General features: G+C 38.5%; 1 protein-coding gene across 2 annotated transcripts; it reads left to right on the top strand.

The window, feature by feature from the left end:
• Positions 1 to 5,800: 5,800 nt before the first annotated feature.
• LOC147864971 (NEFA-interacting nuclear protein) lies at positions 5,801 to 27,743 on the top strand. 2 transcript variants are annotated; one of them, XR_015529604.1, is made up of 8 exons: positions 5,801 to 5,958; positions 6,091 to 6,168; positions 7,956 to 8,013; positions 8,761 to 8,816; positions 8,967 to 9,029; positions 9,359 to 9,430; positions 27,037 to 27,374; positions 27,453 to 27,743. XR_015529604.1 is itself a non-coding variant. In XM_087317650.1 (7 exons), the coding sequence occupies exons 1-7, from the start codon at positions 5,803 to 5,805 to the stop codon at positions 27,229 to 27,231; spliced, it is 678 nt and encodes a 225-aa protein (XP_087173776.1). In that variant the 5' UTR covers positions 5,801 to 5,802; the 3' UTR covers positions 27,232 to 27,743. The 2 variants fall into 2 exon arrangements, 1 of the variants encoding a protein (XP_087173776.1); XM_087317650.1 differs by having other exon boundaries at positions 27,037 to 27,743.
• Positions 27,744 to 27,990: the final 247 nt, after the last annotated feature.

A 27,990-nucleotide genomic window follows, 5' to 3' on the forward strand; every position in this document is an offset into this window, starting at 1 on the left:
AAGTTGGGCATAATGTATCTATGGAGAAGGTCACACCGACACATCCCATGCGGAATAAACCACGGGCTCGTCAAGAGGACTATCCAAAGAAATTATCTTTTGATAATAAAGGTAATTTGTATGTTCCTTGGAATAAACGGAAATCGGTGCCTCGTTCACAGGAGGAGCCATCGGGGTCTGGAGTTTTGCATTCCCATAGTAATTCATATGCAATCTTAGGGGATTTATTTCAGGATATGGCAAAAACATTAGCAGTGAAGGAGAAGGAGATTTCTTGAATAAAAGGAAAAAATAAAGTATGAAGATCACCACATGGAATATGAGGGGATTGTGTTCTAGATTTAGAATGTATGAGGTTTGGAGGATTGTGTTAAGTGAGCAATGGGATGTTTTATGTGCAGTAGAGCATAAAGATCATCGGAATGATGGTTTAATTAGTTATTCTAAGGGTTATACATTATGTTATGCTGACAAGGTTCATGGGGATTATTTTGGGATTGTCATGTTTATAAGAGATAAATTTCACCCAAAAGTAATTGTTTCAGATGAATTTGGAAGATTTATTGTGGTAGAGATATGTTATGAAGGGCAAGCTATTTGGTTAGTTGGTGTGTATGCATCAAATGTTTCACAAGAACGAAAGTTGTTATGGAGATCTCTAAACTCAGTGCTTCATAATGGTAGACCGGGTTTATTGATGGGAGATTTTAATGTTTGTTGTGAGACAGATCAATCAACATCTATCCACTCTATTATGGATGGACTAGAGGCTCAAGAATGGGGAGATTTTGAGATTGAAGTTATGTTAAGGGATGTATGGAAATGGATCAAGGGAGATGATCCTGGTTATACCTTTCAATCGGCTCAATATAAGGATACTTGGAGTAGGTTGGATTGAATGTATGTAATGCATACCGAAGGTTTTTTACTAGAGATTTTGGATATTTCAGTGTCTTATGGGTCAATTATATCATATCATTTCCCATTAATTTTTGAGTTCAATCACCACTCAATTAGAGGTTTTCATGAGTTTTTAGGAAAACCACCGTTGATTTTTAATTCATCATTTTTGGATCATGAGGTCTTCCATGCCTATATGTGTCAATTGATTGATGCATTTGCCTATCACGTTCAATTTGATGGGTATGAAGCGTGGGAAGTATTTGTTGCAAATGTTCAGAGGTTAACTAGATATTATGGAATTCACTATGCTTTTAAAAGGAGAAAGAAATTAAGTCTCCTAGTTAATTTGCTTGATAAATGCAACTCATTGTTAACTTATTGGCCAACGGATGTAGAGTTGATGGGATATCAAGAGGTATTAATTTCTGCGATGCATGACCTAACGGCAAAAAATTATCAACATGCTAGACTACATCGTCTAAGACAAGAAGTGGATGATGCTAATTGTCAATCACATAAGTTTTTCCATGACCTTCATGAATCACATGCACGACATAATGTGGTAAGGTTAGAGGAAAATGGTATCATGTGTTCCGATCCTCAAGAAATTGTGAAGAAATGCATAGAATATTATACACAATTGTTGGATGTACAAGTGTGTATCGATGATAATGTTAAAAAGGATAGAGATGCATTTTTTAATGGAGTGAAAAATCATGTATCGCATGATGTGGCACAATCATTAGATGCTAATATTTCAGAGGATGAGGTGGAACGTTGTCGGGGTAGTTGTGGTTCGTGTGGCGAAGTCGCAGGGACTAAGGTCAAGGGGAGTTGAAGGAACTTTTATAAGGCTTGCGCTCAAATGTTAGGAAGATAAAGGATATGAAGAATAATAGTTTAAAGTAATATGTGTGAGAGAGAGACTAGTATAGATAAAAGATAGAGGCAATGTATGATTCAAGACGCAAGATAGAGACAAAGTATGATTTAAGACAAAAAAGTATATGATATGAACATGATGTGTATTACGAATACAAGATTTTACCAACTTTACAATGTTTGGCAGCAAGATGAACCCTTTCTCTACCGACCCTTGATTCGAACTCTTGACTCCAACTTGGAAACACGAGCCTCTTCACCAACAAGCTAACTTGTTTGTTTTTTTTATTATCTTATTTCTCTAACTTTCTCTTGATTCCCCTCCTTGTTTTCCCTTTCCCCTCTTTATATAAGTGTTGCCATGCATATGGTAATGTATGGGAGCATGGCATGCATGCAATGCATGAGTTACATGTAATGCATGATCGCCATTTGGCGCACATGCATTGCATGTGATGAATGATGGCTATGTATGAAAATAGATATGAGATAATTATAATGATGAAAATGCATTCTAAAATAACTAACCTAGCTTAGTGGTGTATGCTTGGTGCTTGGTATACAAGGTTGAGGGTTCAAGTCCCTCAATTTTACTTAATACAATATATAGCTTCATTCTTATATCATGAAGCACATTTATTACACACTTTTACAAATAAATAGCCTAGCCTAGTGGTATGTACATTGTACATCGTATATAAGGATGTGGGTTCAAGTCTCTCAAATATTATTAAATACAACATTTAAGCTCATTTTTATATCGTGAAGCACATTCTTCACGACAACGTGTCATGTCACATCTTGCTAATGATAAGAGTCCTGGGTGGGATGGATTAACACATGAACTCTTTAAGAAATACGTGATTAAGTTAAAGGGGCCTTTTACGATTTTATTTCAGAAGGTGTGGACATCAGGGGAAATGCCTCATTCTTGGAAGATTGGTTTGATCAAGCTTTTGCCGAAGGTGCCTTCTCCATCTCCATCTTCCTTTGCTCAATGGAGGCCTATTTCATTGATGGGGGGAATGTACAAGATTTTTGCAAAAGTGATGGCCAATAGGTTGCATAAGGTTTTACCTTCTATTATTCATAATGCTCAATATGGGTTTTTAGCAAAAAGAGACATTTTACATAATATTTTAAATGTTCAAATGGCAATTGACTATGCAAAGGAGTCTAAACAAGAATTAGTGTTGCTACAATTGGATATTGAGAAAGCCTATGATAATGTGGATTGGTCATTTATAAATCAATTGATGTCTCATATGGGTTTTGGTGATCGTATGTCTAAGTTGATATACACATTAGGGGAGGGTTCGGTTTCACATGTGATGTTTAATGGAGGAGTAACCCAACCGATTTCTATTCGGAGGTTAGTTAGACAAGGATGCCCGGTAAGTCCTTTACTATTCACTATTGTGACACATCCTATTCTTGTTAAGTTACACAATATGGCTATGGGGGAAGAATTGCTTGGACTAAGGTTGCCATCAGGGAAGCCATGTATTGTTCAAGCTCTCGCAGATGACCATATTATGTTTTTGGCACCTAATCGGGAAAATATTAGTAAGACAAGAGATGTGTGGGAATTGTATTCAAATGCTTCGGGGTTGAGAATTAATATACATAAATCTGTCCTCATTTCATGTACAGAACAAGATGTGTTAGGGTTGGGGTGGTCAGGAAGGATAGTACATCGTGGTATGATTTGTCGTCATCTTGGATATCCAATTGGGGTGGAAGTTTCTCATGTGAAACTTATTGAGTGGGTATCCAAAAGGTTGGAGGATAAGTTTATGTATTGGAGGTCTCAATTTTGGCCTTTTCATGTACGACTTAAGGTGGTCCAATCGATTATGATCTCTATGGTATCTTATTATCTTCCTTTGCTCCCATGGTCAAAGAAAGCTCTTGAAATGTTGTCACGCTCGATGCGAATGTTGTTATGGAAAAGAAAAGGGAAAAGTGCCTTGTCATGGTTGGCATGGGATCATGTTTGTACTCTGAAGCGTCTTGGTGGGGCATCAATATTGAATCTATATGAGCATATGGTGGCTCGTCGATTTACTTTCATTCGATTCATGTTTGAAGGTGTACAACCTTGGACAGAAATGGTGGCATACTTTATAGAGAAGAACGGAATAAAGCTTAGAAACATGAAGGTTGAAGCGAATTGGTGGAATGTAATTAATTCTGACAGGGATGTCAAATGTACAGGGTCTATGATAGTTAATCATTTGTTGACATCTTGGCAAAGTATGTTGGATTTTGTGGAATGGCATCCCCCACAAGAAAGGGAATGTGCCAATTCATTACAAATGGAGGTTTTGGCAACATCAAGGTTGTTGAGGTGGGAAGGTAAACAAATTCTTAACCTTCAATTTAATCGGATGGCTAGATTGGGTTTGGTAAGAGTTAAGGATGCTATGTTGGTTTCACAAAGAAGATTAATGGCTTTTCGAACAATAAGATCAACATTTCGTATTCCAAAAGGTTATAACTTTATTTGGGATAAGTTGCAACAAATACTATCTTCGCATGAGCCAATTCCTGATTTAGATGGGCGATCTCAAGAGCTTGATTGGAGGTTTGTTGGAAATAAGAGATTGACTATGATCTCAACGAATGTTGCTTATCACAAGTTGATTGACAAACATAAGTGGTTGGAAGAAAGGGTTATAAAGATATGGGGTTTTCATAAGCCCATTACTTGGTGGTTTCATGTGATCAAGGCAGGTTGGTGTTCTCGATTGATGCTACGAGCCAATGTATTTATTTGGAGAGTTATGGTTGAAGCTTTACCATTAGGGGATGCATTAAAAGAAGAAACATTACTAAAGGATTGTGTTTCTTTTGTTCGGTGGAATTGGAACATAGTAGGCATCGATTTATTTCATGCCCGATGGCAAGGATGGTTTGGAGGTGTATCAGTTTAGTGTGGATGTCTCTAACAGGAGTAAGTCTATCTTCCTTCAGTTGGGTTTTTGCACATATGGAGAACAATGAACCGATGCCTCATTTTCAAATTATTTTTGAGTTCTTGAGATATTGGGGGCTATGGTTCAATTGGAATATGCGGAATGCCTTCATTTTTTATTCACAAGTTGGGGTGAGAAAATATGTTCTTAAGTTAAAAGGACTTCTTTTGTGGCAATTGACAGTGCTAGAGAAGTCACAAAATCTCAACCAAGAAGAGAGAGAACTCTGCAAGGTCACATATCATCATATTCGCCATTTGAATTGGTGTGTAGGGTGGCATTGAGTTTGGTGTCGTAGTTTTCTTTAGATCCCTAGATAGAAGGGGTTCTATAGTTTGTTGTAAGTTAGTCATGGTGGTGTTTTTTCTTTCGTAATGAAAGCCATTATTTACGAAAAGAGAGAGATAGATAGATAGATAGATAGATAGATTATATTATCGTCTTCGGAGATCAAATATGACCTATGAGACCAAAAATATTACATTTCACGTGATACGTGTGAAAGTGAGTAGTGACTCTCGATGTTCAAGAACTTTACCAATGAATGTTGCAATCGAGAGTGCACATTGTGGTTGTGAGAGGAATTCATGCAAAGATTGGGCTCGATCGAAGAGATGTGGAAAGCATGGTCGAATATGATCAAAGGCAGAGCATTGTATCAAAGTGTGATACTCAGACTCGCGAACTTGTTTAGGGCAAAGTGTGCATAGCCGACCACTCTCATCACTTGTACCCCAACGCCATGTTTCACATCGCAATGCATGTGAGCTAAGTCGCATGGAAGCAATGGTTCGAATGGCAGATAACGGTATGGGCTCTAACATGTATGGATGTGTACGATTTCCCCGTTCCGCAAAGAATATGGTTTTGTAGTTAGGTGCAACATGTGTAGTATAATGTGTGAAGCGTGAGCCTCCACATTTGTGTGTGTCAAGTAAACGAAGACAAACCCCTACACAAAACACATACAGAAAAAACACACCCCTTCTGTACACAAATTAAACACACACATAATGTATAAACACACACTAACACATGAATGCACTCCGGCGTGGCTATACGGATATTTTTATACGTATACCGTATATACCCTCCTCACGTATACCGACCGTATACGTATGCCTGCCTGTGCGCGAGCTTAGCCATGGCGAGCCCCCCCGCTGTTCGTCTACTCCAGTTCATCTCCGAGCAAGAGGTACTCCATCTTCCTCCTTTTTTCCTTTTCTTTCCGTCTTCTTGGAACAGATGCAGTAAATCCCCCTTCTCTCAGTGACTTGCCGGACCCCCCCCCTTAAACACACAAAGCTGGGGTTTTGTTTCTGCACAGGTCGCTGAGATTCGAAAGAACAGAGGTGAGCGTGATGATGAAGGAAAATCCACTGTCCCAGACAGACCTTTGTTCGAGGTATTCTTCTCTTCCTTTCGCTCTCATTCTCATTTGATGTTCTTTTTATTCTATTTTTTTGCATCATCTTTGTCTTTGGTGTTTTTATTTCTGTCCCTTTTACCTTTTTTTCCTTTTGATTCATCGCTGCTTTCATGCTTAATTGTTGTCCTGATAAATGGAAACTTCAAAACCATAGAGTGCATTGGTAAAACTTCCTTTCTCCCATTACAATGCTGGTTCAACTTTTTGAAATTAGTTGATTGTAAAAACTTATGAAGGGTACAAACTGTCAGGCAGAACTTCATGAAAATCTGCTGCAAAAACTCTCCTTCACTGAATCTTGAGTTGATTTTTTTAAATATTGATAAAAGATACAACACCCAATAGCAATATATAAATTCTCTGCTGCATTGGTATTTCTTTGTCGATTTCCTATTTTTGAGGCAGGCATGAAAGGGAAACTTGACCAGATATTCCCTATATGGAATCACTCCTTCAAACACTGGAAGAATGAGAACTCATGTCTTTGGATTGGATATCATTTATAACGAGTTAGCATACAAAATATGTCAGAGAACATTTCACTCCCTTCCCTATCTGGGTACTTAGTATTTGAAAAAATGGTGTGCCTCATTCATTGGTTTGAATTTTTTTAAGCTTGTTGGTTGAAAACACTAGAGGATCAACAGTGTCTGTAATAAATACCTACAAATCTCTGGAATTTCTTACAACTTCTCAGTACTTTATATATGAGAAGGAAATTTGATTAATCAGTACATAAAATTGTCCGAAAACTGAGTCTAGTTTGATAGGTCTGATTTTACTGTTGAAATCTAAGTTGGTGAAGCTCTTTTGAGTGCCTGAGTGTCACACAATTTATGAAGTGGGTACTTATTCTAAAGATTATGAGACAATCATGAGTCAAAATTGGTATAACAGTATAAAGGTGTGAGAAAATCTTGAAGAACTTTATGAAAAGCTTGTGTTTTCATTGAATATCAATAAAATCTACTTGCTTTCTAGCAATATTGAGCTTTGTTTGGTTGGTACAAATTAATCCTTGTTTATCTTAAAGGACTTTGTTGTATAAACATCCTGACATGAAAATTCAGGTATTTTCATTGGAAGTGCCATAAAAGATGCTCCTCTTTGTGTATGTGTGTCTTGGGATACAAGAGACATGACAATATGTCAAATCTACTGTTGCGCTCACTATCAATGGATGCCCTTACTATCAAACCTTTTTTAGTGTCTATTTGCTAGGCAGTACTGTGTTATTATTTCATGAGCAAAGATAACCACACTCGAAACTATTTTCTACATATTACAGTTCTTCACCACATGTGGCAGCAATACACATAACTTAAAAGTTTTGCAAGAAGATATGCTATGAAAAAGACTAGTTGGATGGTAACTACTAAAGAAAATAACAGTTTTTTGGAATTCATAGACTGATATATACATACTAAATACTGCATGTGATACATGCATTGTTGTTTGCTCTCATTTCACTACATACAAGAGAAAAGAAGTAGCTCTCTGCCACTAGGAAATTTTATCCTCTTCTCCCATGTTGGATGTGAACTGGTAACTACTTGACATGAGAAAGCTACAAAGGAAATTTTATCCTCTTCCCCAATGCTTTTGAATTTCGCAATAATAGGAGGTCCAACATTGAGGCCATATTCCATGGTTTATCTTTGTATTGAGTCACAGTACTTATATTGATTTTCTCACGGCTGATTGCTATTTCTCTAACTTTTCTTTTCCTTGTGGCTGATTGATTTAATTTCTTGTTTTTCCAGATTTTAAAAGAGAATAAAGATAAACACCAAGCTGAGTTCAATGAACGTTTCAAACATCGTAAGACACTATATCTATGAGGGTACTGTATCTATGAAATAACAATGCACTAGGAGACAAGTTGATGCAAGAGTTGAAACCCAATTAACAGATGGAGTGGCTTTTGGCTCCTCAGTAGTCTGGATTGCTATAGTTTAATGAGAATTTAGGGTTTCAGTATATAAAAGGTAAGTCACCCTTCTGCATAGTTTTTACTTAGTGATGATTTTTGTGGCCAGCTATGTCCTTTTAAGTGCACAACCCAGTCCTGTGGTTCATGCTGATTGTCTATATGCCTCGTATGGGAAAATGCTAGAGTAAGCACTCTCCTCCGAACTGAATACACCTGACTGGGGGCCTCATTAGCCAACTGTATGCTTATGTGTGTCAAGATCATTAATAATCATAGGAAATGAATAAAGGCATGGTGGGCATATCTAACAAATGTTGCAGTATGCCAGGTTTCACTAAAGCCGGGAAAATTACAGCTTACTATAAAGTAAGATTATGTAGGTATTTGTATGTAATAACTCTTTGGTATTGCTGAAACAGTGCATCAATGATACCTTGGAGTGAGGGATGTTTCAATTAAGTGCTTTTGAAGCACTCCCCGTAAATGAGATTTATCTGGAGAATTGACTTTTTTTAATATGGTTGAAAAGTGTACTTTCATTCTGTGGCAATCTGTAGGTCCTTTGAGTTTTGTTTGGATAGTTCTATGATTTATTTCATAGTCCCAATTTAACAATACGTACCTGTGCTCTGTAGGACCACCAAAGGCTCTTGATGAGGATGAGACCGAATTCTTAGAAAGCTTGGAGGCGGTGAGATTTACAGAAATTCCTATATATTATTGATGGAGGGAAACTTTACATTGGGGGTTAGAAAACCACAACGACAAATATAGATATATATATGTATATTTGGAGCACTTTACTTGAAGCACGTGTTGATGATGTAGTATGGTAATACAGTACAAAAAAGAACAAGATACACAGTTGGCGAATGAAGAAGCGCAGGAGTTGCTAAATTTCCAGGTATTAAATGAAGAAGATTACTAGCCATTGAGGAAAGCAACCAATACTAGCTGTTGTAATGGTCTCTTATCGCGTATTTTGAAATTGAAAGAATACCTCTTGTTTTTTCCTCTTACTTATTTAAACTCTTTCTACTTATTGGTATTCATTAAGGAGATAAAAAAGGGACACATGCTCTTTACAATTAAAATATGGTTAGTATGTATCTCTGTTAGTCACAGAGTACAACTCCAGTCTTCTATTGCATATGATTTTTGTATGTGAAATCTACTCACTGATAATATCTTGGGGCAATGCTCAATTTAATCCTGAGGATCTGATGGATGTAGGCAGCGATAGCGAATAGGACAATCACACTAGCATCTGGAGAATCCAAGTTAACGTTCCAACCTCCAAAGGAGGTAACCACTACATTCCTTGAAACATTGAAATAGTGAATATACAAGTTTTTCCAAGATAAATTAAGAATCTTCTTAGTGATTTCATATTTTTTTCAAACTATGATGGTGGAGATTTCTTGCTATTCTTAGGTTATATGCATTGACGACTGTTTCAGTTCTTTTTATTAAATTTATCATAGGTCACAAGAAAAAATGATGGGGTTGTGTTGAAATGTGAAAGAACCAGAAATGCTTTAAACAATAAATCTTAGACATTTCCCCCATGCTAATCCTGCATCGTAAGACAATTGAATTTAGAGGTTAAAGATGGCATACTAAAGCACTTACAACTCAAATATCATCAAATAAGGCAGAATGAACTAGTCCTAATGAACCAAGCCATTAAAGTAGACATAAAGAAAGGTAAAGAAGCCGTTGAAAAATGCACCTTTGCAATAAAAGACATTGAAATAAACTTGGACAGAGCTAGCAAACAATGCCAAACCCAAGCTAGCATGCTCAGAAAGAAAGAAAAGCAAATGCTCATTGGTTTGAGCTAGTGAAAAGCAAAAAGAGGCACCCACACATAAGTAGAGGCGATGAACACATTATTAGAAGGTAAAGCAGCAGTTGAAAAATGCACCTTTGCAATAAAAGACAGTATAATAAACTTGGGCAGAGCTAGCAAACAATGCCAAACCCAAGCTAGCATGCTCAGAAAGAAAGAAAAGCAAATGCTCATTGGTTTGAGCTAGTGAAAAGCAAAAAGAGGCACCCATACATAAGTAGAGGTGATGAACACATCATTATTAGAAGATAAAGCCAAAAGAAAATTTCGTGCATTTCATGTAGGAGTTGTTGGATGGGCAAAAAAAGAAGACCACAATGAAATGTTAGGAATCTTGGATTACGAATCAGGGCATCAAATATCCCATTTACTTTGGCATGGAGAGTAGATAGAGATGAGTATAGACCTAAGACTAATCATCAGACTCATGGATTTAGAAAATTAAAAAGCTTTCCTATCCAAGAGAAAGTATATTTAGATGGAGATCTTTTGACAACTCAACTAGAACACTCTGGAAATAACATGCTACAACTCCTTGTGCATGAAAAGATGGAAAATGGGCTGCCTACAGAGATGGTAAGGTCAAAAGAGAGCAGCATGACAATTTATGGCTAATGAGGCCTTATACATGACTATATGGAATTGCAATGGCTCTCCAAGAAAGATATCTTCAAGAAAATAGATATTGTTATGCATACAAAGACCCATAAATGCATTGGCCATAAACACCCTGGTATACAGGGATATAGATGGAATAATGTCTCCTAGGAAGCATTAGAGGCTTTGATGGAGTGGTTGTGTTATACAAGAACATAAATATTCCTAAGTGTATAGAGACCCATAAATGTCCGACTGTAAATCCCCCAATGTATAGGGATATAGATGGAAGTCGGTATGTGGTCTTTGACCACACATGCTAAGAAGAACTAGAGGCTTTGATGGAGTGGTAGTGTTGTACAAAGAAGAGCTTCATGATAGAGTATGTATTCTGCACCAGGATGTAGATGAATGCTTTATGTGGATACAAATCCAAAAGGGGATTGTTGAGAGTTACAAATTGCAATTTGCTACTTTTGACTTGTCTAATTGCAATTAGCATCTCTCAGAGAATCACCATATTTATTTTTGCACAATGATTTCGTAAGATTTCATTGATATGGGGATATAATGCTGTTGAAGACTCCAATGCATGTACTAAGGATGAACTAACAACTTTATTTGATACAAGAGACCATACATGGGGATGTTGTAATGATCTCAAGATATGCGCAAAGTAACCAAATGTGGTGAACACTTTGTAGTCCTTTGTAATGCAGACAAAATCATGATATATCTAAGTATGTTCACACCCAACTGTTACTTAACTAGGTTCACACTATTATAACTTTGTTCACACCAAAGCTTTCATAGGATACACATAAGTGTAACAAAAGCAGCAATAAATCCTCTTATTATGGGCTTTGCCTGTCCAGAGTTGTGATCCAAAGTTGTGAATGCCTTCTGAAAGCCTGCCTGTCCAGCTGAATGGCAGCCATTCCGCTCTGCCCCTATACTCAATTCTGACTCTAGAATCGAGCCATACAGTTTAGCCAAGTAATGGCCAATCATGATGGTCCTATAGTTTCTTGGCATCATGGGGTCTCCACTCTTGAGGATTGGCACAATGGTATGGTAAGTCCATCTTGTAGGGAAACCTTCACACATGGCTCTATTAAAGATGTGTGCTAGCAATGAGAGCAAGATGTCATGGGTATAGATAAAGTGCTCACCAACCAATACATCATGATCCTGGGCCTTCCCAAATTGTAACCGATCAATGACATTTCTTACATTTTGTAGAGTTAAAAAAGTGGATTCGTGTGGGTGTGAGCCATGTGGGTGGGGAAGAGGAGGTTTCCCTGGGATATCATATAGGACCTTTGCATATTCATGCCACACTTGAGGTGAGGTCACTTGTGTGGTAGGTTGCCTCTCATTAAACATTTTCCATGCTCTTTTACTTTCTTGTCCTAGAAAGAAGTGATACAAATGATCTTCAAATTTAGCTAAATACAATCTCTTCTTCTTCCTTATGAGGTGTTGGAAGGTTGCTCTTGCTTGTTTGTGTGTATAAATGCCCTGAGTTACTTCACACTGCAAGCATCTCCTTGTATTACGACATTCCTCATCATACCGACTCTACCAAGTTTGTGGGGATAGGCCATTGTGTGAGGAGAGACATTTGTGGCTGCTTTATGCAATGATTTTGACAATCCTTGGGTAACTTCATCTAGGGGTACGAAAGGATCCAAATTTAGCATGCCATTGTATACTCCAAATTTAGCATCTTGAGCTTGTCGCTTTAGAACAACCTCTTCATCCATAGCTTCTCCATAAACAGTCTCGTTGGTGTCAAACATAGTTATTTGTTCATCCTTAGTTTGTGCATTGAAGTCTCCTAATAGTATTATGTCCCCCATATTAGCAAATCTTATGATATCATCATACAATGGAAGATATGGTGATTCTCCAAGTGGTGTAAACCTTGAATAGGCACCTGGAAAGTAGCAAATCACAATATATAGTTCTGTAAGATGCTCTTTTGATTTGTATCCACATATAAAACATATCTACATGCTTAGGCACAACATGCACTCTATGATGGAGCTCCTTTTTGCACGCACAACCACGCCTCTAGAGCCTCTAGTGCTTCTTGGTATCTGTTGTTAGGGATGAGATATTGATGCTCATCTATATCCTTGTATATTAGGTTGTTAATAGCGCTAGGCATTGGTGGGTCTCTATATACATAACAATATCTATGTTCTTGAAGTTATCTTCAAAAGACCCGACATCTGTGCTTAGAGAGCCATTGCAATTCCATATAGTCAAGTGTGAGGTCTCATTTTGTCACCCTTGAGTGCCCTTCTTTTGGATCGGAAAGCTTTTTTGTTTTCCATATCCGTGAAGCAGAGGATCAAGGCTTTAGATCCAAACTCATCTCTTCCCTCCCTCCACATTGAAGCAATTGGAATATCGGATGCCCCAATCTTTGTTTTGAGATTCTTGGTATCTTGTGGGCTTCCTTTTTTAGTCCAACCAACCACTCGTACATCTACTGCGCGAGCTACCACATCTTGCTTGGAATGTTGGATGTAAGATTCTCTCATTCGGTTGGGTTGTTGAAACAAGGAAATGGTTTAGAAGATGGGGTGTGGATGATCTTTTAGAGCTTTCGGGCGATGCTATCCATTATGTAATGATTGAGGAAAGGTTGGTGGAATCATTAAGGATGAAGTGGGAAGATGCTAAGAGGACAAAGCTAGAATACTACATTGCAAATGTCAACTCTGAATTTGGTCTCAATATAAATCAAGAAGGCCTATTGATCGTATCCAACCTTATCTCATTATCAATATGGGTAGTAATGCTCGTAGAGCCCTTACACTACTTCGCACTCTATCGTACAAGTTAGGTATTGAAGTTGCATCATGGTATCAAAATGTAATGAATCTGAAGACATGTAAAGTATGCAATGAAGGCATGGTTGAGGATGAATGTCTCTTGCTCTTCACATGCTCGAAATATAGTGCAATTCGTTCAAGATATGCTGATGTACTAAGAGGGAGTGATAACTTAAGTGCCATACTTAAGACACCACTGAGAAGGTTGAGCTCATATGTGTATGCTTTATTCACACATAGAGACTTTGTGCTTCAATGTATGAATACCCCTTCTTAGGAAGGAGATACATATCAAGAACACATGTATACTCTGGTCCCATAGGTCAAAACTGGCCTCTTTATGAATGATAAAAATTCTAATTCTAATTCTAATTTCCTCTTGGCTTCTTTTTCTAATGTAGTGTTCATCATTTCCATCCTATCCACTGATGTTCCCTTTTGCTTTTTCACTACGTCTATCCAAGGAGTGTTTGCTTTAATTTCTTTTTGGGCATGCTCAGCTTGAGTTTTAGCATCTTTGGCAATCTCTACCATGTTTGCATTTCCTTAGTTACATTGGCTTCAACTGTAGAGACACATTTTCCCACCACTTTTCCTTTTTGTAAATCAACTTTTATAGCTACTAACTCAACCGTATTGGAGGACATTTCATCCTTATGGCATTACGTGATGTTATACTTGAACTCTAAGTTGATTTCTTGAGGTAGCTTGTGATGTCTTTTCGTATCTCTTCTAATAACTCAATCTCGAAAGAGGCATACAACTCTATTTTTTGTTTCTCTATCCTCTCCTCTTTTACTGCTCTTTCTATATCCTCTTTGATAAGATTGATCTCTTGCGTAACCAAATGGCATAATAGATCATGTTCCCCCTCTTCGACATCAAATGGAACGTCAGATGGAGCTTGCATTTTGGGTGCCTTGTGCGCCTTTCTAACGCTATTCGAGTGCTGCCATCCCCCTGTCCTTTTCTTCTATGGTATCTTCTTGGGGTCTTCCATAGATTTGGACCCAATTTGTGCATGTTGGTATCCATACCTTGATTTTCTGTCCATTTAGAATCCATGGTGTCTTAGGACAACAAGTACAAGGTATGATTGGAGAAATGCAGAGGGTAGAGAGAGCAATGTAGAATCTAGGAATGTAGAGATTAAGCAAAGAGGACACATGTTAATTAGACATTGCAGAAAACGTAAAGGATCCGAGTTGGAAGAAAACACAAAGAATTAGATTTGGCAGAAAATGTAGAGGATCAGACATTGCAAAAAACACAAAGGGTGAGTTATTGCAGAAAATGTAGAGAGACATGGCCATTGTTCAACGCAGAAAGAAAGAAAGGAAGAAATATTAACGTCTTTTAAGAGGCCAAAATGGCCTATAAGACCAAATAAGAGATTACATCTTAAGTGTTGTCTCGTCTTTGAGAACAAATCAAAATAAAATAAATATTACACAGTAAATATAAAGTAATAAGATGAAAAGAAAAGAAATGAGGGAATTTGGTTTTTGGCACATGAGAGATTCTCAAGTTAGGTATATTGTAGCTTTTGTCTTCAAAAGATCTCTAGCATACGTCGATCCAGAATGGAAATGTCTCCGAAGTGAGGGAAGCACCTACAATGGCAGGAGATAATGGCTTTTATTTGTCGATGACAAGGGTGTCGAGGTCGTGGTCCATGGGGCCGGAGCCTACGTGCACAGCAAATTGCTATTGCCCCATCAATTGAAACCCCTTTGTTATATCCTGGTCTGGAGCCCATTTGTGTATCCCGTGATTGACTTGTAGCATTATTAGGAGTGATGAATGCTACATTAGAAGAAGAAGCCAAGAGGAAAGCTCGTGCGTTGCATGTACGAGTGGTTGGTTGGGCCAAAAAAGGAAGTCCACAAGAAGATGCCAAGAATTTCGGAACAAAGATTGGAGCATTAGATATTCCTTTTGCTTTGGCGTGGAGGGTGGGAAGAGATGAGTCTAGAGCGAAAGCCCTTATCATCCACTTCATGGATATTAACAAGAAAAAAGCTTTCCGCTCTAAAAGAAAGGCACTCAAGGGTGAAAAAATATACTTAGATGACGATCTCACTCCAGCCCAAGTGGCACACCGCAAAGAAAACATGCCTTGAGTGCTTGATGCAAGAAAGAAAGGAAAATGGGCCGTACATAGAGATGGCAAGGTCCTTATTACAGAGAAGAGAACCACATGACGATATATGGCCTATGAGACCCTACGCATGACCATATGGAATTGCAATGGCTCTCTCCGGACAGATGTCGGATATTTTGAAGATACATTGAAAAACACAGATATTGCTATGTATACAGAGACTCACCAATGCATGGCTAGCAAACTCGAGGTACCAGGATATAGATGGGAGTCAATATGTCGCCCCCAACCTCGGACACGAGGAAACACTAGAGGTTCGGGAGGAGTGGCTGTGCTATACAAAAAGGAGTTCCATGATAGAGTGCATGTTGTCCATAAGGATGTAGATGCATGCTACATGTGGATACGAATAAAAAGAGGGGATCTTAGGGTGTTATATATTGCAATTTGCTACTTTCCACCTGCTTACTCAAGGTTTGCACCTCTAGGTGAATCACCATATCTACCTCTATATGATGATATCATAAGATTTGCTACTATGGGGGACATTATACTATTAGGAGATTTTAATGCACGAACCAAGGATGAACAAACAACTATGTTTAACACCAACGAGGCTGTTTATGGAGAAGTTATGGCAGAAGAGGTTGGTCTAAAGCGACAAGCTCAAGATATGAGTGCTATAACTGAATATAGAAAACACTTTCTAGCCTTGGGAAATGCGCATGGATTTGTGCTATTTAATGGCTTGTCACAATGGCCTGGATCAGATGCTTTGACATGTTGGAACCCAAAAGGGGGTCCAAGCACAGTGGACTATCTAATGGGATCTCCATCTCTTATACCTGAAAAAAAGTGTTCACTATATCGGGTAGACCTATTGGTTTGGTAGTAGATCATGAATATCTACGCTCCGAGGTAAAGGACGGATGCACAAAGGATGTACATGCTAAGGAGAGTGGACTCAGCATACCATTGTGCCAATTCACAAAAATGGAGACCCCATGATGCCAAGCAACTATAGGACAATCATGATTGGCCATTACTTGGCTAAACTATATGGGTTGATTCTAGAATCAAATTTGAGTATATGGGCAGAGCAGAATGGCTGCCGTTTAGTTGGACAGGTAGGCTTTCGGAAGGGATTCACAACTTTGGATCACATATTGACCCTCCGGGCCCTTATTGAGGAGGGTAGAGCCCATAATAAAAGGTTTTATTGCTGCTTTGTGGATTTCCGAAAAGCTTTTGACATTGTGCCACGTGCTCGACTTATGCAGCAGCTAGAAGCCCTTGGTGTTCCTACAGATATGCAATGGGGAATCTATGCACTCTATAAATCCGTGTTAGGAAAAGTGCGGTCTTCCAAGGGCTTGTCACAGGATGTCCACTATCACCCACTCTCTTCGGTCTCTATATAGATGAGGTATCACATTACATAGGGCCTAGGTTCTCCTTACATGAGGCTGCTTGTGCCCGACTTTCTTGTGGATATGCAGCCCTTGGTGCTCTCGAGAGACAATGTGCACATTTGCAGTGCCAAGAGCCACGAACTAAGCTGTGGTTATTTGATACACTTGTCACACCAACTCTTCTCTATGGAGTAGAAATATGGGGACCGAGTCTTAACAAGGCAAATCATTGGAAAGATTTAGATTGCTCACATGATAAGGAGCAAAGCATCGGTGCCCCACGATATAATCCGGGCAGAGATGGGAGCAGCACCTATAATCACCGAGGCATTGTTCCGATCAGTGACATTTATCCAACGTCTTTGGGAGCTCCCTAAACGAAGGTACCCAAAGTTGGCACTTATGTCATCAAGAAAACTGGCTGAAAATGGAGGCATTCATTGTTGGTATGCTGAAATGCAGTAATGGTTTGAGTCACATGGCATGAGAGTCTTGACAAGGCAAATCATTGGAAAGATTTAGAGATACCTTTAGTGTCAATGATTGCTTGCATGATAAGGAGCAAAGCATCGGTGCCCCACGATATAATCCGGGCCGAGATGGGAGCAGCACCTATAATCACCGAATCATTGTTCCGATCAGTGACATTTACCCAATGTCTTTGGGAGCTCCCTAAACGAAGGTATCCAAGGTTGGCACTTATGTGATCAAGACAACTGGCCGAAAATGGAGGCATTCATTGTTGGTATGTTGAAAAGCAACAATGGTTCGAGTCACATGGCATGAGTATAAATGCATTACCACCATTCCAATATAGCTTGGACTGTTCCCATCTAAATATGAGGAAAGTGGAAAAGAATAGAGTGATACAAACTGATATTATTAACTTGGAAAACAAGATAACATGGATCAGCCCCAAAATACCACTTCGTACAAAGATGGACCACTATAAGACACTTCTTACACACATCCGAGAATGGATTCATCATGAGGCCACCGTATATGGACATACATCTATCCTATGCGCTGCGTAGTGTGATAGGGCAACTGCGAACTTCATCACATCAGCTACAAATTGAGGTCGGCAGACATACACGACTACCTCTAGATGAGAGAATTTGCCAATTGTGTCATCAAGGAGTGGAATTCGAAGAACACTATGTTTGTCACTGTAGTGTCTTTTATGAAATAAGAGGGAGATACCATTGCCTCTTTAAACAAGGCTTTGGCCCACTGTGCAAGGTAATGGAATATGAGTACCAACGGTGCCTAGGACTTTTGATTATATGCCATTATTTACTTATTTATCTCTTGTTTGGGCTTATAGGCAATTTTGGCCTCTTAGAAGACGTTGATATATCTTTCTTTCTTTCTTTCTTTCTTTCTTTCTGGTGGTTCATTTCATTGTACTCCTAAGGAGTGCTTTCTCTCATTTTCTATAGGCAACTTTGGGAAGGTTTACCTTGTAATAACCATGATTGCAATGTTGAAGGAGTTGGCGTTGTCCTAGTGGCCATGGAGAATGGTCAAGAGCTAACATTAGACCAAGTTTGGTTGGTTCCAGGGATTAAGAAGAACTTGTTGTTTGTGGAACAACTTAATTTACAAGGATATTCTACAATCTTCACAGGTGGAGCATGGAAGATTGTACGTGGAACAAGACTCATTGCCCAAGGAAGCAAGAGGGGTACACTCTATTGCCTCTCAGGTCAAGCTCTTCTTGGTCAATTTATTGTAGTTGCGAATGTAGAAAACGGAGTCAAATTGTGGCACTAAAAATTAGGTCATATGAGCGAAAAGCATAGTTATTAAAAAACGCATATTCTATGTTTAGAATATGTTTTAGAATACTCTGAAGTATTCTACACATATTCTACGTCTTAGAACTGCCATTTTCCAGGTTTTCACATATTCTAAAAATCTACCTTTATGAAAAACAAGTAAAGAGTTCTTATAACACTGGCTTCAAGGAAAACAACACCACTTGAGCTCATACACTCTAATTTATGTATTATGGTTACTAAATCCTTAGGAGGCTTCTTACATTTGTAATTTCATTGATGATTACTCCAGAAAGTGTTGGGCATATTTGCTAAAGGATAAGACTGAAATGTTTACTTTTTTCAGAAACTTTCATGCCTTTATCACTACTACTCAAACAGGCTTGAAACTGAAATGTCCTAAGGGCAAACAATGGAGGAGAGTATATCAGCAACCAATTTACAGATATTTGTGCAGAAAATGGAATCAAGAGAGAGCTTATAACTCTATACAATCCAACATCTAATGGAGTGGCTGAACGATACAATAGGACATTATGTGAAAGGGTTCGATGTATGTTGTCAACAACTAATTTCCCTAATGCTATTTGGGAGAGGCTTTACAAACTGCAATGCACATTATTAATCGATCCCCACACAATTCACTCAAAGGTGGCATAGTTGAGGAGATTTGGTCTGGCAAATCAGCCTCGTATGCTCATCTGCATATTTTTGGCTGTGAAGCAGACACGAGCTAAGAAATAGGTTGGATGCAAAATGCATCAAAGATGTCTTTTTGGGATAGGGTGCAAAAGATGAGAGATAGTTCACAAAATTTGGTTACCTCATCAGTGAAAGGTAATCAGAAGTCGTAATGTTGTATTCAATGAAGCAAAGTTTCTCAAAAGCAATTGTACCTCATTAGAATCAACAAAAAGAGTGAATTTTAGCAACAACCAACCATTGACTCAAGAATAACATCTCAGGGTGATGATGAACAAGTAAGGATCTACAAACCAGTTCTATTGCCAGAAGATGGACAACAAAACACAGATTTTAAACCCTAACGATGATGATCAAATACATCCATCTACAAATGAAGAAATAACTGTTGAACCACAGCAAGAAGATATTCCATTAGATTTGGAACCAATTCCAGATAATGTAGATCACTGAGTTAGGAGATCAACACGGTTAAAGCATCCAATCCAACCCAAAGGTATGAGCATTCTAACACGTGGGAGCTCTCTATTCAAGAGGAGATCAAAGCACTCCATGAGAATAACAAGTGGGTGTACAAGGTAAAGACTCTAGAAGGTAAAACCAAGTATAAGCCTTGTTTAGTAGCCAAAAGGTACAACAAATTCACGGAATTGCATCCTGAGGGCTCGTATCAGATTTAACTTGTGGATGTACATGCGGAAATTTAACTCTTTTATGGTCACACTTATAGACACAATCTTTTCTAAGTAGACTTGCCTCATTAAATACAACATTTTGGCTGTGTATTACTTTCTTGAGTTGAGGTAGCCAAATCTTGTAGCCCATTTCACCTTCATCTCCATAACCCATAAAGATTCATTTCATGGACTTTGCATCTAACTTGCTTCTTAACTCAGGCCTTATATGCACAAAAGCATCACAACCAAAGATGCATAGGTGTTCATATGAAGCTGGTTTGCTAAACCAAACCTCTTTGGGAATGCCATCTTTTAAGGACATATGAGGGGATCTATTGCAAACATGAATTGCAGTTTTCATGAATTGCAAACCTCCTTAAAATCCATGAGGGAGATTAGCTGTGGACAACATGCATCTCACCCTCTCAATAAAGTTTTGTTATACCTTTCACCCACACCATTGGAAGAAAGGTTGTATGGGACTATTAGCTCCCTTTTAATACCAAGATTTTCACAAAATCTATTAAATTCAACACTTGCAAACTCACCCCCACTATCTGTGAGTAAGCATTTCAGCTTTCGACCTGTTTGGGTGGTCACAAATGCATGAAATTTCTTAAATGCAGCAAAGGCTTCATCCTGAAATAAAATAAAGAGCGCCCCCCATAGATTTGGTGGGCATGTTGCAAACATTAGAATGAACTCGATCAAGCAAATTAGGCTTATGAGAGACACCAGAGTAGTAGGAATTCTTTACTTGCTTACCATATCGACATTCATTACAAAAATGAAAATTTTGAGCCTTCAGCCTTAAACTTGTCCAAATTACATATTTTAGAATGAACTCGATCAAGCAATTAGGCTTATGAGAGACACCAAAGTAGTAGGAATTCTTTACTTGCTTACCATATCGACATTCATTACAAAAATGAAAAATTTGAGCCTTCAGCCTTAAACTTGTCCAAATTACATATTTTATCAAGGCCTTTTTGGCTTATGTGGCCAAGCCTTTTATGCCAAAATTCCCTACACGGATGGATTTCAGCTAAAGCAATAATCTTGCCCATCAAAGCTTTACCATGCAAGCAATACAGAGTCCCTTTCTTTGTACCTTTAACAATTAGCCTAGAGTCCTTGATGAACTTCCATGACCCTTTCTCAAAGATGGTACCATATCCATGCATATCCATTTGTTTAACGCTTGGTACATATTGTACATCATGCAAAACCAACTCATTAGTACCATCCACTGTTAGATGCATTGTGCCAATACCTTCAATAGAACAAGCATGGTTATCACCAAGGTATACATGTCCATGGTTGCTTGCATGAAAGGTAGTAAAACACTCCTTAATAGGAGTAACATGGAATGACGCACCTGAATCCACAATCCATGCTTGTGTCAAAGCATCATTCAGAGTAAGCAAGGCATCAATTAGATCGCTCTTTGTAATCTGCATATCTTGTGCATGAATATAAACAGAAACATCATTAACTTTAGCATGATCTGCATCTGATGGCTCCTCAAGATGACACTAGAGGCCACATTGGCCTTTTCTTTGCCCTTGTCATTAAAGCTGTTATGTGCTTCATTCTCGCTGTCCATTTTTCTTCTGCACAAAGAATATCTGCATTTGATGGCTCCTCAATGATGACACTAGAGGCCACATTGGCCTTTTCTTTGTCCTTGTCCTTAAAGCTGTTATGTGCTTCATTCTCACTGTCCATTTTCTTCTTGTCACCTGCGTTCTTCTTTCTTTCTAATTCAGCTATCTTCTTCTTTCTACTAGTAATTGCAATTAGGTTTCTTATGACCTTTCCTACCACATTGATAACAAGTCACTTCAGCCTTGCCTTTTATTAAATCGAATGAAAAAAGGAAAACTACGTTTATTCACTTTACATAGGGAATTGCCCCCCTTTTTATACAAGTGGTGAGTGTCTATTTTTAGAAACTGTTACACTAGAGACTGTTACATCATTTAATACATAAATATTAAACAGTTTAATATTTAATCATTTTAGCTAAAACGGTACTCTATAACACTCCCCCTCAAGTTGGTGAGTAGGTATTTTCCAATCCTAGCTTGGATAGAATTGTTTGACATGTCGGATTTCTGAATCCTTTTGTGAGTATGTCTGCCAACTTTTGTTGTGAGGGAATGTAAGGGGTACAAATCAGCCCTCCATCTATCTTTTCTTTAATGAAATATCTATCTACTTCTATATGCCTTGTCTTGTCATTTTGTATTGCATTATTTGCAATGTTAATGGCAGCTTTGTTGTCGCAATACAACTGCATGGTTCCTTGCCATTTGATCTTCAAGTCATCCATCAGAATTTCTAGCCATAGTAGTTCACATATGCCAAGTGCCATTGCCCGATACTATATTTTGTTTTTTGCTTCTCCATGTTATTAGGTTTCCGCCAATAAGAACACAATACCCAAAAGTTGATCTTCTGTCTATACTTGATCCAGCATAATCTGCATCTGTGTATGCTTCTATGTGCAGCCCTGTATCTCTTTTTAAAAGAATTCCATTCCCTAGACTACCCTTGAGGTATTGTAAGATCTGATGTACAGCTTGTAAATGGGCTTTCCTTGGACTATGCAAAAATTGGCTCACTATGCTAACGGCATAAGCAATGTCAAGCCGTGTCTTTATCAACCATTTCATCTTCTTTTGATTCTGCCAATCTGTGATTTGAATCAATTGGTGTAATAGCTGGTTTGCAGGCTAACTTCCTTGTATCATTGGATAAGTCTGTAACATACTTTTGTTGGGAAATAAAAATACCATGCTTGGAGTGGGCAACTTCAATGCCAAGGAAGTATTTTAACCTTCCTAATCTTTTTATCTCAAATTCTTTGTCAAGGTGTCTTCCTGGAGATTGCTTTCCTTCTTCGTCATCTCCTGTGATTAAGATATCATCAACATAGACCAACAATAACGATATTTTTCTTGTTGTTGAATGTTTAATCAAAAGAGTTGGATCAGCTTGACTTTGTTGGTACTCTTTTGATGTCATAGCCTTTGTAACTCTCCCAAACCATGCCCTTGGGGATTGCTTGAGACCGTACAGGGACTGTATTTTCAGGGACTTCCCCTTTGAACCCGAGGGGAACCTCCATGTATATTTCCTCTTCAAGATCCCCATGGAGGAATGCATTTTTAACATCATATTGTTGTATGTCCCAACGGAAATGTGCAGCTAAGGCCAAAATTGTTCTCACTGTACCCATCTTTGCAACTGGAGAAAATGTCTCTGAATAATCTACACCATATGTTTGAGTGTAGCCTTTTGCCACTAATCTTGCCTTATACCTTTCAAGTGTACCATCTTCTTTATATCTCACAGAGAACACCCATTTGCAAACTACTGTCTTTTTTCCTTTATGTAGGCTGACCATCTCCATGTTCTGTTTTGCTCCAATGCCTTCATCTTAACATTCATCGCTTGCTTCCAATTCTCATCATATGATGCCTTAGACACATTTTTAGGTATAGTAATGCTATAGAAAGTTTTTATGGGCTGGTGAAAATTTATGGAATGTAACATAATTAGAGAGAGAATATAATGGACGTTTAGTGCATTCTCTAGATCCTTTTCTAATAGCAATAGGTAAATTTAGATTATTGTTTGATTCAATTTCTAATGTAGTTACCTCACGTCTAGGATTTGGATCTGAGTCATGAATGTGCATTGGTCTAAGAGCAACGTTCTTTCCCCTCGAGTACATTCGCACCCCTTGAAGACCTTACCCAAGGATTGCCAAAATCATTGCATAAAGCAGCCACAAATGCCTTTCCTCATACAACGGCCAATCCCCCCAAACTTGGTAGAGTAATATAAAATACTTGGTATTATGAGGAATGTCGTGATACAAGGAGATGCTTGCAACGTGATGTAACTCAGGGCATTTATACAAACAAACAAACGAGAGCAACCTTCCAACGCTTCGTAAGGAAGAAGAAGAGATTGTATTTGGCTAAATTTAAAGATAATTTGTATCGCTTGTTTCTAGGACAAGAAAGTAAAAGAGCAAGGAAAATGTTTAATGAGAGCCAACCTACCACACAACTGACCTCACCTCAAGTGTGGCATGAATATGCAAAGGTTCTATATGATATCCCAAGGCAACCTCCTCTTCCCCAACCACACAACGCTTGCCCACATGACTCAACCTTTTTTACTCCACAAAATATAAGAAATGCCATTGATCGGCTACAATTTGGGAAGGCCCAAGATCATGATAGATTGGTGGGTGAGCACTTTATCTATGCCTGTGAGACCTTGCCCCCATTGCTAGCACACATCTTTAATAGAGCCATGTGTGAAGGTTTCCCTACAAGATGGACTTAGCATACCATTGTGCCAACCCTCAAGAGTGGAGACCCCATGATGCCAAGCAACTATAGGACAATCATGATTGGCCATTACTTGGCTAAACTATATGGGTTGATTCTAGAATCAAATTTGAGTATATGGGTAGAGCGGAATGGCTGCCGTTCAGTTGGACCGGCAGTCTTTCGGAAGGGATTCACAACTTTGGGTCACATATTGACCCTCCGGGCCCTTATTGAGGAGGGTAGAGCCCATAATAAGAGGTTTTATTGCTGCTTTGTGGATTTCCGAAAAGCCTTTGACACTGTGCCATGTGCTCAGCTTATGTAGCAGCTAGAAGCCCTTGGGGTTCCTACAGATATGCAATGGGGAATCTATGCACTCTATAAATCCGTGTCAGGAAAAGTGCGGTCTTCCAAGGGCTTGTCACAGGCTGTGGCTAGCACAATTGGAGTGAAGCAAGGATGCCCACTATCACCCACTCTCGTCGGTTTCTATATAGATGAGGTATCACATTATATAGAGAGATTCGGGGGTTCGGGACCATGCCTAGCAGGTATAGCTATACAAATATTACTATATGCTGATGATATTGTACTGATATCTGACTCTCCGGAGGGACTACAAATACATCTAACTGCCTTAAAACTATTTTGTACGGACAAAGGTTTGTCAATCAACATGGATAAAACTAATGTGCTAGTGTTTAACACCACTCTAGCATGGATAACAAGATCAGAACCAGAATTCTTCTTGGGAGAAGAAAAAGTGTAATACACATGCTCCTACACATAACTAGGAGTAACATTTACACATACCTAGGAGTAACATTTACAGGGCCTAGGTTCTCCTTATAGGAGGCTGCTTGTGCCCGACTTTCTCGTGGATATGTAGCCCTTGGTGCTCTCGAGAGCCATGAACTAAGCTATGGTTATTTGATACACTTGTTACATCAACTCTTCTCTATGAAGTAGAAACATGGGGACCGAGTCTTAACAAGGCAAATCATTGGAAAGATTTAGAGAAACCTTTAGTGTCAATGATTGCTCGCATGATAAGGAGCAAAGCATCGATGCCCCACGATATAATCCGGGCAGAGATGGGAGCAACACCTATAATCACCGAGCATTGTTCCGATCAGTGACATTTATCCAACGTCTTTGGGAGCTCCCTAAATGGAGGTACCCAAGGTTGGCACTTATGTCATCAAGACAACTGGTTGAAAATGGAGGCATTCATTGTTGGTATGCTGAAAAGCAGCAATGGTTCGAGTCACATGGCATGAGTATAAATGCATTACCGCCATTCCAATATAGCTTGGACTGTCCCCATTGAAATATGAGCAAAGTGGAAAACAATAACTGATATTATTAACTTGGAAAACAAGATAACATGGATCAGCCCCAAAATACCACTTCGTACAAAGATGGCCCACTATAAGACACATTTCTTCGTGTTTAGACTCGAAGAGCAAAACTATGTCGTCTGTATAGAGCAAGAGACTAACTAACTTGCATACCCCCAAGGACTGCTCCGTTGCGTCCCTTACAAACAATAAAATCAATGATCTCATCAATGTAGATCCCAAAAAGAGTCGATGATAGGGGGCAACCTTAGATAGGCCACTTGGGCATCATACGCACCTAGAGTCTTGCTCATATAAAGCATAGATGGCCCAAATTATGTCATCTGGTATCTCTAGGCTTTTAAGCCTATCAAACAACCGCTCTCTAGGGATTATGTCAAAGGCTTTGCAGAAGTCCACAAAACAACAATATAATTTCATCTTGTGAGCCTTCGTTTGGTCAATTAAGCATGAGTGAAGATATGGTCAATAGTAGAGAAGGCTCGTCTAAAGGCAGCTTGTTCAAGTGCTCGGGGACTTAAGGTCTCCATGAAAGAGGGCAAAAATGGTCCTTTTGAATGGCCTCAAGATTTCATATTCCAATTTCTTTGAAAGTTTCCGCACTTTTTTGAAGCAGAACATTCTCACGTTGTGGGAGAACAAGCTAAAAAGAGAGGGAAAAAATAAGCTTTTCAGATGCTTCTGATGAGGTGCCCTGGGTTTTCATCATCAAGCAGAGTTTTCCCACAGTTTTCGAAATAAACATTTTTCACATTTTCCCACGTTTCTTGAGGTTTTGAGCTGTACCTATATGAATATTTTATCTTTCATCAACTTTATATAATATGTAAGGGAAATTTTGATGTTATCATTTAAGCTTCAGGAATCAAGGTCTTGTGTTGCATTTGCATTGTGTATTCTCTATCAAGGCTTATGGGTCTGAGAATTGTCTCATTTAGTATTTTATTTAATTCTCTATATTCTTTCTTTTCTCGATATACTTCTCTATTTCGTAGCACCTTTACACACATCTCTCTCTGGTTGTATGACTTCAGTCTCAGCTCTCTGTCTTTCCCCTCTTATTTCAGCCTGCTCTTATCATGTCAAAGCCAAAAAGGTTTTGGTGGGGCTTTGCTATTAGCATTGCAAGTTTGGCAAAAGACAAGATGAGAATGATTCCTTATGGATTTCTGAATTGCTTGTCAGTATGCATATTTGCCTTAACATATTTATTGTATGTAACAACAGGTAGCTCCATCATCTCAGAAAGACAAAAAGGTCACAACTGCTAGATCATTTCCATTCTCGGTGAAAATAAAGCCACAACCAAAAAAAGCCAAGCTTGAGAAAGATATGACATTGTCTAATGATGGAAGTACAGTATCCAAAGTTCCAATTCAGGGGTTGGTAGCCTATGGATCAGATAGTGAAGAAGAAGAATGAGCAAACCAGCTGATTCTTATCCGCCTTACGTAATTGACGCTGCAAAATATCTGTCACGCAATAACATTAACACTATTTTGCTAGTGAGAACCCTTTATTTCTGATGGACGAAATATTACCCCTGCTGCATCCAAGTTATAGAGGTTTTCAAGGGCCTTACTCTTGTACATCCTCTTTTTGAGCATCACAGCTATCTAATTATCAGATTTCTGTGGTTGCAGGTTTTGTAGAACAGTTGGCTGATATTGTGATCCCTCAAGAGCATTCTATATTCCGTCTTTTATTAAATGGTCTGAGAAACTGTTTATCACTACCTTAGAAGTCAAGTTTCTGGGAGTAGAAAAATTAGATAGACTTATATTAAGCAGATAAAGATCTTTGTATACACAAGACAAACAGAAGACACTTCCAAGAACGCAAGATACTGCAATCTTTTTACATGATACTAGACTTTTACTCACTTTGGTTGTAGTATGCTGTATTATTGAATGTTTACGCAGCTTTTTACATGATACTAGACTTTTTACGCAGCTTTTTACATGGTGAAAGGATGTATTTTTATTTAAGGATTATAAACATTTGAGGCCATTTTAATTGTGATTAAGCAAATTGATAAGACACTAAACATTGTTGTGCAATCTTGGAATGTTTGTGTGATATGGATAAATATCTTCCAATTTTTAATAGGGAAAAGTACCAGGATACCCTTGGAACTTCGTCTATTTACTAGAATGCCCTTGGAAGTTCCAAATTTACCAA

The sequence above is a fragment of the Azolla caroliniana genome, unplaced genomic scaffold (genome assembly GCF_043228905.1).
Source record: "Azolla caroliniana isolate FFs.n. ecotype wild unplaced genomic scaffold, voAzoCaro1.0.p SCAF_4, whole genome shotgun sequence".
Classification (NCBI taxonomy): domain Eukaryota; kingdom Viridiplantae; phylum Streptophyta; class Polypodiopsida; order Salviniales; family Salviniaceae; genus Azolla; species Azolla caroliniana.

What these genes read in the sequence shown, in the direction of transcription:
- LOC147864971 (XM_087317650.1), top strand. Translation starts at nt 5,803, where the DNA reads ATGCACTCCGGCGTGGCTATACGGATATTTTTATACGTATACCGTATA. An exon ending in AGTTCATCTCCGAGCAAGAG is followed by an intron (nt 5,959 to 6,090) that starts GTACTCCATCTT and finishes GTTTCTGCACAG; the next exon opens with GTCGCTGAGATTCGAAAGAA. An exon ending in CAATGAACGTTTCAAACATC is followed by an intron (nt 8,014 to 8,760) that starts GTAAGACACTAT and finishes TGTGCTCTGTAG; the next exon opens with GACCACCAAAGGCTCTTGAT.